Source organism: Seriola lalandi, unplaced genomic scaffold (genome assembly GCF_002814215.2).
Source record: "Seriola lalandi dorsalis isolate HSWRI2012SDOR001 ecotype SW California unplaced genomic scaffold, Sedor1 jcf7180002052274, whole genome shotgun sequence".
Classification (NCBI taxonomy): Eukaryota; Metazoa; Chordata; class Actinopteri; order Carangiformes; family Carangidae; genus Seriola; species Seriola lalandi.
The window spans coordinates 471385-483664 of record NW_019522827.1 but is presented as its reverse complement, the minus strand read 5'-3'; the positions used below and the strand labels follow the sequence as shown (position 1 = coordinate 483664).

Genomic DNA, 12280 nt, shown 5'->3' with positions numbered 1-12280 from the left:
AAGTATTGAAATAGGATCTACGACATCAACCGTTGTTGCTTAAAGTCCTTAATATCGATGTCCTCATATAACTCTTGAAAAGAAAACAAGTAAGTGTATCTTCCAAAATGTCGAACTATTCCTTTACAAGCGTTATTGAAACCACTGTGTGTATAATCTGAAAATTTTCAGCTTTAGTTTTCTGCAGTTGCAGTATGCGAATATGATCCTGGGGTCACTATAAAGAGTGGGTTCAAAGCAACATGTCGACTGCGCCAACTCTCTTCAAGATTGTTTTATTCTTTCTAAAATGAAAAACTATTTTCAAAGACTTGATGACTACATAAACATTTATCACATCACACATACTTGCAGCTTTTACATTGATTGAAATTTTTCTGAACTGAACCACATCCTGAACACCAACTACAATTCAATACTTGACCCAATCACACCCCCATAAAGAAAAAGAGGCATCATGTAACATCCTCTGACACCTTTCTCCACCCATGAGGAACCAAGGCCGACAGTGGAGATTATTTGCTGAGTGGGGCACTGCTTGGCCGGCAGGAACAGCTCTGTCTCTCCACTCTTCCCTCTGACTGCTATATAGCTGGCCACGAGGGAACTTGCTACTGAGTAATATCAGACAATGTTTTGGCAAGCCTCGTCCCTCTGCCATTTATTGAAAACCATCTGCTTGAGTGAGTGAGTGAGCTGGTTGGGGAAGGGATGGATAGATGAGAAAAAGACGGAAAGAAAGAGAGATAAAGAGAAAGGCCGCTGGTGGAATGGCAGAGATTTGTGTGTCTTTGTGGGACATCCAAAGGCAATGGCGGTGTTATCTTCCTACTCCCAGACCTTGGTGTACTGCAGTATGAAACGCAGATAGTGAGGCTGCTCTATTAGAAACTACGTGCCATACAAGCGGAGAGGGATAAGCTGTTATTCCCTATGTATATAGTTGTGGTAAATGAACAATGACTGGAATATGAAAAATGTCAGAACAGTTATGACCTCCAAAAATATATCGACACTTGGGAATAGCATATGTAATATCATTGTGCATTTCAATGCAAAGATATTTTTACTGTGTCAGGGTGCACAAACAGTTTTTGCCTTCATCATCCTGAAGTCCCGATAGCCGCAGTATTTTGTTATTGTCCATTATCTAAGATAGTGGTTCCCAACCTGTGGGCTGGGGCCCACTAGTTGGCCGTGAAGGTATTGCAAGTGGGCCGACAAATAAATTGGAAAACAGTACAATTTTGGTGAAAAGATGTAATAATACATTTTTTTTAAAAATCATAAAAATGTAAATAATGGTTTTAAATGTTTTAATATGAAATGATCCTTTAAAAAAGGGCTAGGGTTAGGTAACTCCTTTCATTGTTTTTTTTTGTTTTTTTCTTGTATTAAGGCGATCACCGTGATAAACCAATGATAGGAACATTCATGTTGTCGCTGTTCGGACCACCTCACCGCGTGTTATACCTCAGGCTGATTGCTCACTAAAAGATTAAATCCATGACAAAAACTGGAACATCAAAATAGATAGCTGGTTAGCAACAGGAAGAATGAAAAGGAAAGAGAGTCAAGAGACAAATGTTGAATCCACAAGTCGGGTCGGGTGATTTTTGAGATTTTCAGATGGGCCATGGGTTGGAAAAGGTTGGGAACCACTGCTCTAAGATATATTAGAACCTGAAACCTTGGTGATTTTAGCTATGCTAATGGTGACAGTTGGTCAAGTCAGTTGGTTCACCACTTTGGTCGAAACTGAAATAACTTCAATACCAGTGGATGAAATCCACCCCGGACTTTTCCTTTGGTGCCACAAGCAGGTTGACAGTTTTTTTATAAAATATATCAACAGCTACATATATTTTAGGATATTTGGTGCTTTTTTTAAAATGTCTCTGACTTTATACAACTAAATACTACAGTAGGTTTATCTTTAAAAGATCTCCCTCCATACCAACCCTCCTCAGGTATGACTATGATTGATTTAGTACTCACGCAGGAATGCATAAAGGTGGAGAAAAAAGAGCACAGCCGTTTTCTAGACATCCATGGTGGCATGGCAACAGCTTGACCCCGATCACTTCATTCCGGGATAAAAGCCGCCGCTGACTCCTGGCCTGCCGTCTTTGCTCGCCACATCACGTGTGTCCATGTGACAGGCCAATCAAGGAAATGGAGTGCGTTAATGGAGATGGAGATGGTCGCTCCCTCCCCACACGTGCATGTGCTGCCCCTCATCATCTCACCTCCTAACATATTGTTTTAGCAAACGTAACTGCTGTCACCGAGGGCAGGATGGATGGTGTCTTACAGTTAATAGGCTCTAAATCAAAGCAGCACCGCGGATAGCCAATCAGAAAGCGGGAAGGCTGTCACCTAAGACCTCTCCTCAAGGTTAACATTGTGACTGCGGACAGACTGTATTTTCTCTCTTACTTTCTGTCTCTTAGCGACAGTTAATACCGTTTGCTGCTTTCTCTCCACTTCTGTTCCTTTGCCATCTAAAATCTCTTTTCTCCTTCTAAATTGTTCACTGTCACACACACTCCATACTTTTCACCTTTTTTTTTTACTTCAAACTGACTCTCCCTCATTCTGCATCCTCTGTTTAATCCACCGCTTTGCCTGCTCTTTTCCCTCCACCTCCCTCTATATCATTCTCACTTCAATATCTCAGTCATTTACCCCAATGCCCCAACTATCTCATCTCCCCTTTTCTATCAGGCACTACAGTATAGCTTGTCATGACTCTGCCATTGTCTCTAATCCACTTCTTCTCTTTACCTGTGCTGCTATCTGCCCTTCCCTTTACTTTCCATTTTCTTCCCTCTCACTCTGAATGTCTCTGTTTTTTTTTCTCACTCTCTCTCTCAAAGCCAGTCACAGGGTTTAATTAGCCTCCATTCATTTAGTGAAGGACACATGTACTTTCATAGATGGCCGGTGATTGTCTGCCTGATTCACTTATCTGTGAAGCTTTTGAATAGCTGGAGGCAGCAAGTATTGATGAAACTGTGAAAGGAAGAAGACCAAGGAAATGTGAATGCCACACTTGTAGGTAGGTGCTAAGCTCTGAGTTTGTGGGGTAGTGGGCGGTGCTCTACCCAAGGACATGCGAGCTGAGTGAATGCCAATGCAAATCTATTGAAATTCAATTTCAAGTGCTCTTCGCAAAGGCATCTGGCACAGAACATATTCAGGGGTGAATGTCTTCTTGCGCTCTCACAGACACTGAATGCAGTGAATGAATAATAAATTGATAATGTCAAGGACTATGTAGTTTATCTCTCAAAAAGTGCCTACGTTTGACCTGCACTATCAACAGGAACGAGGCCCCGGAGCATGTAACACGGCTGGGTTCGTTTGGTTCGACTTGGATTTGCATCGAATTGCATTTGGTTGCATCACATTATCAAGATTATTTTGTTTACCCTGGCAGTGTTGTGCATCTTCTGTCTGATGGTTTGGCATGCAGTTAGACCCCAGGAATAGCTGTTGCTAAGGCAACAGCTAATATGGATCCAAATATGGAATCATGAGAGTGAGAAGGAAAACAAAGGACAATCTAATAAATGATATTTTTAAAGCTGCACTAACTCAGTTTTAATTACTAGGGAACAGAAAACCTCTAAAACAAAGTCACAGAAAAACAGCCCTGTCATACTGTTTGTTTATCAAGTTCTTAGGCTAACATGTTAGCAAAAAATTTAACTACTTACATCCAACGGAGCAGAACATGAGCACTAGCCTGATTCCAGACGGCTGTGTCACTATCTTCCTGCATACAGTAGCTAGCTAGCTATTTAGCTACAATTATGAAAGAGAAAGGCAGTTTCCCAGGCTGTTACCAATATATAACTCATACATCAACATATTTCTTTGATCAATGTAAAAATTGTTAATTGTGTAGAAGCTGCTACTGCAGCTTCCATGGCAACAGAAAATAACATGGGTGGGAGAGATATGTCACTATCTACTGATTAGTTACATCAAAACAAGAAATCAATTGATGTGGACATGATGTCTGCTTGAATGAATGAAACGAAACAGCAATTTGGTGTAATTATCAGGCTACATGAGCATCCCATCTGAGCCAAAGTTTTGGCCATTTGTTGAATATTCAGTTGTTGTTCAGTCTTTAGCTTGTTTGGTTCACCAGTCACTCCTTCACCTTTCTGGTGTTTTATGTTAGGCAGTTGGGGTACACTCTGCTTATCCCAGCTTGTTTGCTGGAAATGGCTGCCTAAGATTTTATATAGGGGGAACAGTGAGACTCAGCCTTTTATAGTACGTTCTGGCAAAATAAGCACAACAGTAAGCTGAAAGTAGCTAAGTGTGCATAAAGCTGAAGAGCTGGTTATTTATTCGTAGTGGGTCTGGTGCTGCTAATGACTCTTGCACACAGATTACACAGCCAGTGTCCAGTGTGGATCTGCAGACCCACACAGGTGTTTTCAGTTAGTCTGGCTGATTGGACCTGAGCACAGGTTGAAGTTGGGTGGAGCTATGCTAATAGATAAGCTTTATTGATCCCACACAGGGAAATTGAAGAATATAAGAACATAACAGACCCTCAAAGCACTTGGCCAAAAAGCTTAAGTTATATGTCACATAACCAGGATATCATTCCATTATTTATTTATTTTTTATTCAATCAGGCAGTCTCATTGACATTAAGATCTCTTTTTTGAGAGACGCGTTCAAACAAGAAACAATAACAAAGATGCAATCGACAACAAAGACAACACAACTACACAATACAAGAATCTAGGAAACAAAGACTTTAGAAAAACATTCACAAGAGTCGTAAAATAGATCAAATAATAAAGCTTTAAAATCTCCAGGGGAAATCTAAGAATCTAGTTTGAGGGCAGTTTGCAGCTCATTGCATTTAAATGGTGCATAGTACTTGAAACCGGTTCTGGCAATACTGGTGCATACACGAGGGATATCAAAGGTTAAGTAGTTCCTGGATGGTGTTCTCTAGATACCAGATTTAAATGAGAAAAGAGATGTGAGGTAGTTTGGAAGCTTTATAAATGAATATTATGAAATGCCTATTTCTTGACTTTAGGGGGGGTCCAACCCACAGTGCGATACAGAGAACAATGAGTATGGTATTTGTCATTTGTGATAAAGTGTAGTGCACTGTGGTACACAGGGTTTAACCGCTGGAGTGTTGATGGGGCAGCATGACAATACAGAATATCTCCATAGAACAGACATAAAGGTTGACTGCACAATAGTTTTACAGCTGGAAGAAGACAGACAATCTTCAATTCCATACAAGGAACCTAGTTTGATTTTGAATTTTTGTGTGTTGAATATATAAACCTTGAATGATATGATGTATTTTGTCGAGCCCTCAGTATTTGTATGAATCAGTAAGAGTAAAATGGATGCCATTTAAAGTTTTAATGGCAGGATGGTCAGGGTCACTGCTGGAGGTGGAGAAAACCATGTACTTGAGAAGAAACTTTTTAAAGAAAAAAGTTAAAGTAATGTCAGACTGTTACTACTACCAAAGCAGAGAGAAAGTTGATGACTGATGAGGTCAATCTGACTGAAATGCTCATTTATAATCATGGGAAATATTTAAGAGTGTGTGGATAATTTTTTCTAATAAAAGACATCACAGGGTTTAGGTTTTATTTCCAGTTTTCATCACAAAGTCTCCTCATGTTATTCTGAGCTGCAGTGATGGAGTAAGATTAAAAACATCAACACTGTCAGAAATCCTGTCTGGAATCAAAGACTCTTTGTTCAATTAAAATAAAGCTGTAATAGTTATTATGTAATTATCTAGTGTGATAAACTCCTCTCTTTGTTAAACGCTCAGTTTTAAAGCCAGAGTGGACACATGGAAAGACTCAAACAGCAAAATGATTATTTGTCACTTCATTGCAAACTCTTTTGCTCCTGTCAGGATCGTGTAGGAATGATGACTGGTTGTCCAGTTGTCTGATTGATTCAGTAGTTCATCTGTTGACAGGTTTTGATCTGATCTGAAATTAACCTGCTCCAGAGCAGGTAAGGAGTTCAGCATAAGTTACCATGTTGATTTACCCCTGTAAAAAATGAACCACCATTGTAGTAACCCTGAAAACCCAGGGTTAAACCTGAAGTTACCTCCTAAACCCCAAATCCTGTTTCGTGGTACAGACCTCTGTCTACAGCAGAGAGAAAAATAAACAAATATAGCCAGACATAAGAAAAGCACATGTAGCATCAGAGACAGATCAGAAACATTGCTAAATAGATTAAAGATAAAAGTTTAAAATTAGCCATTGGGATTGGACAGTCCTGTTTTAAAATCCGCTGCATTTCTTTCCATTTATAAGGTGTGAAGCAGTGGATGGCAGTCTTCTAAGTACAGTATTTACTTGAGGGATAAGTAGACAGGACTGAGATCTGGTCTGGTGAGCAGTGGTTTTAAATTGCGGCAAGAGAAGTGATACGCCATGGCAGCTATTGCAGGTGATTGTTTATGAATAGAAATGAAGGAATGCTTTTTGCGAGAGAGGACCAGCTTTCTTCTTCTTATAGTTCACGGAGATGAGTATGTTATCTGTCTCTGGAGTGCAAAGCAACAATGATAAACTGCATCAAGTAGTTTTGAAGTAAAGCGTGCAGCATGAGAATAAAGGCTATCTCCATGGTCAAGCACTGACATGATGGTTGAGTGTAAAATGATTTTCTTCAGAAATAGGCTTTATTCTAATAGCCTATAAGAAACTATCAGTGTGTAGTGGTTAACTGTGACAAATGTGGTGTAAGCGTGATTCAGAAATTCAGAAATTCAAACACAAGTCATATTTAAGAGGTCAGTTAAAGGGCTTAGACACCCATGGTATACCCACACAGGTGCCTGATTAGACCTCTATGTTTGGACTGAGTGCACATGTGCAGACTGTGCTTTGTAGACATCTCCCTCACTCCCATGTTGCACCTGTTAAGATGGGACAGCGCACTCCTTCATCATTGTTATTTGTACTTGAAGTTTGGTGACCTCATATAGCGCCCAGCGCAGCTCTTCCCAAGAATGATTAAAAACACCCATGATTGTATTCAGAGACTTTTTTAAATTAACTCTTCTAGTGGCATAATTCTTCCCCTTCACTATCTGTTCACAGCATTCAACATTTAAAGTATGCTCAAAGCGCAGAGATTAACTGAATGGCCAGTAGTAGTCTGGAGAAAAAGCAGCTAAGCCACTGTGTGGAGTGCTTTACTTTAAATAGATTGAAAATCGAGTGGTACAGCCTTAAGTGCTTCAGTGCCCACCTCTCATGGACCTTCTGCATTTCGACCTCTGTCTCCCACTGATGAAGACAAATGGCCCTTTCCCTCTGGCTGCGCAGGATCCTTTAGGAACCTTCTGTAGCGAGAACTGTATAAGGTGGTTCCCAGAATGGGGGAGACACCCAAAATAGGCCACAGTATAATAGTGGGGATGTCACTGTAACGATGCTGTAAAGGTGCTTCCTTCTTAATAAACATCGACCCTGTTCTCCCAGTCAAACCTTAGTGATAGTGTGTTAAGTCATAAAACAGATTTATTTTTGAACAGGGACTTGTATGCAGGCGTCAACAAAAAAAAAAAAAAAAATCTCATTCTAGAGGCCACAGGCAAACAACATATTTCCTTGTTCAATTGGGAGGACTTGTTGTAAAAATCAGTCAAAAAAAGCTGGATCTTTTTTTCTAAAGAGATCAGCAGAGCAGTTACTGCATCCAGTATTCATGTTGTCTCATCCATAATTAGAAATTAATGAAAGCCAAAGTCAATTATGGCTCCAACATCTTTGATGAATTCAGGAAGCTCAACACCAACTTTACACAAGACAACAAGACAGCGCGGTCAGGTCATTTATTTGTATAATAAAAAGGCGTCGCCGACAAATATGTGCATCAACAAATATGATAAATCAGCTTAATATCTGTGACTACACACCACAAGTGTAAACAAATTATCGCTCTTTTTTTTTTGTGTGTGCAAACAATTAACTCCAGTCCCTCCTTTCTGTTCTTTCTCTCTGCCTGTTGCACCTTTTCAAACCTTTCAGTGCTCTTTGTTCTTTCAGACCTACGTCCAAAGTCAGTCCCACTCCTCTCTCCATGTAACTAGGAAGCGTCATACAATATATCATGGGATGGACTTCTCACACATTTGGCTATGCTGTGGGTAATATGTATAGAAAACTTTCACATTAGATTAAATAAAGTGCAACAGATTTAAAAAGTGAAAACTGATGAAGCTGTTGAGCGTCACTCGGCTACGGGGGTCTGAGCAAATAAACAGCAATCGATCAGGAGGTTTGAACTTGAGGTCTGAGGCATGAGCTGTCCATGCAGAAAATTGATTAAAAAATGATAAGATTATGTTTGATCTGCACCACAAGAGGGGGTCGATAATCTACCAACAAATGTTTTTGTAATTTTTATGTGAAGGTCCATTAATCTCTGTGACATAATTGACTATATATATTGACCTTTTAATAGGAGGGACTTAAGTTAACCCAGAAAATGATTATAAAAATGTGCATTTACAGATTCACTTGCGGATAATTTCACGCCTCTTGACGGAATACTGTGCGACAAGCAATCCACATCTAACCCGGCTTTGTTCTCCTCCTCCTCTCCTCCTCTCTCCTTTCTCTTCAGATATTGATGAGTGCGCTGAAGGGAAGCACTACTGCAGGGAGAACACCATGTGCGTTAACACCCCCGGCTCCTTCATGTGCATCTGCCATACGGGCTACATCAGGATCGATGACTATTCCTGCACAGGTGAGCTTTGGCTCCGCTGGCCTTTTGACAGGCTGGAATCACGTGGAGAAGCCTCTGCGAGCTTCAGCCTCTGGAGCAGCCATTTTGTGTAGAAGGTTGCTATCAGACTCAAAGTAGTGCAAATAAGGACTATATTTTGTCGTTGTATGGGTGCGGAGATGAGGAGAGCCGTGTAGCTATAAGGAGATCCAATAGGAAGGATATGTCTTCACTGCAGGTATCTACCACAGGAGCTTTTAGGAAGCATTTTATATAACAGTAAGTTATTGCCAGTTTGAAATGATTTAATTTGCATCTTTAGTCATACACTGGAGGATGATATTTGATTTCATCATGATAAATTCTGCTGCCAGGAGACGCACAGACTTCCAGAGACGGAGAGAGAGAGGAAAGAGGCAGCCAGACATTCAGATATAAATATTGTGAGTTATCAGTGTCAGAGTGTAGTGTGAGACGGAATAAGGAAGCAGCGTAATAGAAAATCATGTTATGACAGGGAGACATACAGTAGGGGTCAAGAATCCTGAGGCTCAGACCTTTGGACTGTAGTCATCAGACAACACCTGTAAAACACACTGTAAACCTTAGCCAGGCTCTACACCTACACCTACACACACCTTTTGTGTGTGTGTGTGTGTGTGTGTGTGTGTGTGTGTGTGTGTGTGTGTGAGTTCGTCGTATTCCAGACGGCGCCTGGTTAGACACACTTGTCTTTGAATCTGTCACCCTGCAATTATGCTCGGTCTGTTCATTTAATATGCACATAGATGAATGTCAGAGTTTGATTTACTTCTATTGGTTTTCCTCTGATTACGAGCACCACATTAAAATAAAACAAACACACACACACACACACACACACACACACACACACAAATCAATACCAGCCTTATGATTCAGCAAAGCTAGCAGTTAGCTGTCATCAATTTTGGATTGGTTTTGCCTTCTGTAGATTACGAAGCAAAACTGTCTCAGCTTTGTTTAGACTTTTGACAAACTCCATAATTGCACATATTTAATTAGTACCAGACAAAAGTCAAACTTTTGTCTGGTACTGTATATCTCTAAACTCTTATAGTATATTATGAGACAAGGCAGTTGTTTGTTATTTGACATATTTGAAACTCTGAGCTTTTTTAAAAGCGATTCCCACAGATCATGTAAAGACTTTTATCCTTTGAAAACTTCACTTTGAACAAAAAAATAAAAACATAGATTAACTTCAGGCCTCTTTGGAAGTGTCAAAGTGTCTGTGGACTCTCTGTCTTGTTTGTGTGTGTGTGTGTGTGTGTGTGTGTGTGTGTGTGTACAGTCTTCATCTGCTGTGTGAATACACTGTGTGTGTGCGTGAGTGCATGCGTGCATGTGTGTGTGTGTGTGATAAGGAGGAAAGTGGCAGAGAACCTGAGAAACAGAGAGACTGTGAGTGGAGGCAGCAGACCCATTTGTTCCTGATCAAAGTTGAAACCAAAGTCAATTTCAAAAGCAAAGCAAATCAATCTGAGAGAGTGATTGCGTGGACGATTCACTTTCTTTGTTCTCTGTCTGTGTTTAGGTGATTGCGGTTGTAGCCTGAGATGTTCCTAACAGCTTCTTCCACAGTAGTTTGTCGGTAGATAAGGGAAACTTCAATACCTATTTGAGAAACAGACCTCAGTTACATCATCATGATTGATCAGACTGTATGCAACAACGCACCAAATGTTAAATGTAATTTGTTCATTGATGCATTAAAAATGCCAGCTATGTTTCCATTTTATAAAAGCAACATTTATCTTGTACAGGGCTGGGCTGACACTGCAATAGAAACATAATGAAAAACATGAGAAAAACACGATAAGAGCGCAAGTTGCTTTGATTTACTGTCAATAGGATAAAAAATAAGCTGTTTCTAACCAATCATATGCCGGTCTTTTAGAAACAGACGTCCCACTTCCCAAAATAGGCTTATCAGGGGTTGGTTGAATTCGCTGAACACACCACATGATTGATGTTTTTTGATTAAAAACTGGATAGATGGGAGAGATGAGCTTCAGAGGAAACTTCCGCTGACAGTGAGGAAACCAACAGTCACAACACTTTCAGACCTACAGCTCAGTGGTGGATAAATTAGGTAACAGCAGTGGTTTTGACCCAGTGACCCAAAGGGACTTAAAGTCTAACACTTTAGTTGTTGCTCACCACAAAGTCTTATGCAAAAGTACATTTCATCAAAAACTGACTGTGGAAGAACCAAGAATCCTCAGAACTTTATCTGGTGAAATTCATATAGGCAGGGATTTTACCTGTTGAACGTTTACAGTGTGTGGGATTTGTTGGTAACTCATAGTCAAAGCTATAGGGAAATCTTTAAGCCCAGCAAAAATGTTAATTTTGATTTCATTTCTGTCTGGATATCTGTTGACATCAACTAATGTGATTGTTTTCTATATCATCAAGGCCCAATCTTTTCCAAATATCGGAGCTATGTAAGCAAGAAATAAATGTTTACACAGGAATTTATTGAGAACAAACAGGCAGTACCTTCTGTCTAAAATCAGATGTCAGGATTTATTGGACAAAATGAGAAACTAAAGTTTGTGTTTTACATGTATTTTAATGTCAGGAGTAAAGAATGCTGCATAAACACAGGAAGACTTTATAAAGACTGCTGTGAGGCCCACCTGTGTGTCTATTTAAAACCACGGCTGCCTGCCAAATGTAGAACCATATATAAAAAACATGAACAAAATCTGAGTCAGTAATCCCTCCATAATGAAATGTCGCTGTCCTTCGTCTAGAAAAACACAATGTCACTCCGCAGCGATGAGCAGCAGATCCGCCTCATTCCTCACAAGTTGTTTGCAGCTTGTGAAACATGATGCTAAGTAGCTCCCTGTGTGCATCATCTCCGAAGAGGCAGCAACGTTCTGCATCTCCTCCGTGTCTGTAATTAAAAAAGCAATTTGCACGAATGCAAACTAACTCAGCGGCAGCAGAGTGAAGGGGCTGGCTGCTGGCTGCGCAGTACGCCACACGATTGAGGCCCGCAGCCTTCCTGCAGTGCCATTGGAGTTTGAATTAAAGCCGTAAGACTCAACAACACAATGAGCACCTGGTGAAAACTCCTATTTCCTGCTCCAGCTAGGCCCCCTGCGGATTTTCTCTTTTCATTTGTCAATAGAAATCAGGAAATAATAGAGCAAAGTTAAGGATTCGTGACTTTGTATCTGCTTATGAACAGGCTTCTGAAATGCATAACAAGTTAGAATGGAGATTGAGGTACAGTGTTTAAGGGAGTAACAAATGCACATTCATCTCTTTTCTTGTGCTCATGTGATTTATTTCGAGAAAGAAACCTCACTGCTTACTCAGTTCTTTTCCATATTGTCTTTAGACAGCCACTGTACCTTATGCGATTTCAGTCACCGTGTTTTCTCTAATCTTCTGAGCTGCGGGGCGAGTTTTATTGTTTTACTCATTTGTCTTTCTTCCACTGTGTGCTCAT

General features: G+C 40.2%; 1 protein-coding gene across 1 annotated transcript in view; it reads left to right on the top strand.

Annotated features, from left to right (window-relative positions):
• The window catches only part of nell2a (neural EGFL like 2a), an 81080-nt gene that overhangs the window by 34831 nt on the left and 33969 nt on the right, over nucleotides 1–12280 (top strand). Inside the window, exon 13 of the mRNA XM_023400381.2 lies at nucleotides 8668–8793. Within this exon, the coding sequence (XP_023256149.1) occupies nucleotides 8668–8793 (126 nt within the window). The remainder of the gene's footprint in view (nucleotides 1–8667; nucleotides 8794–12280) is intronic.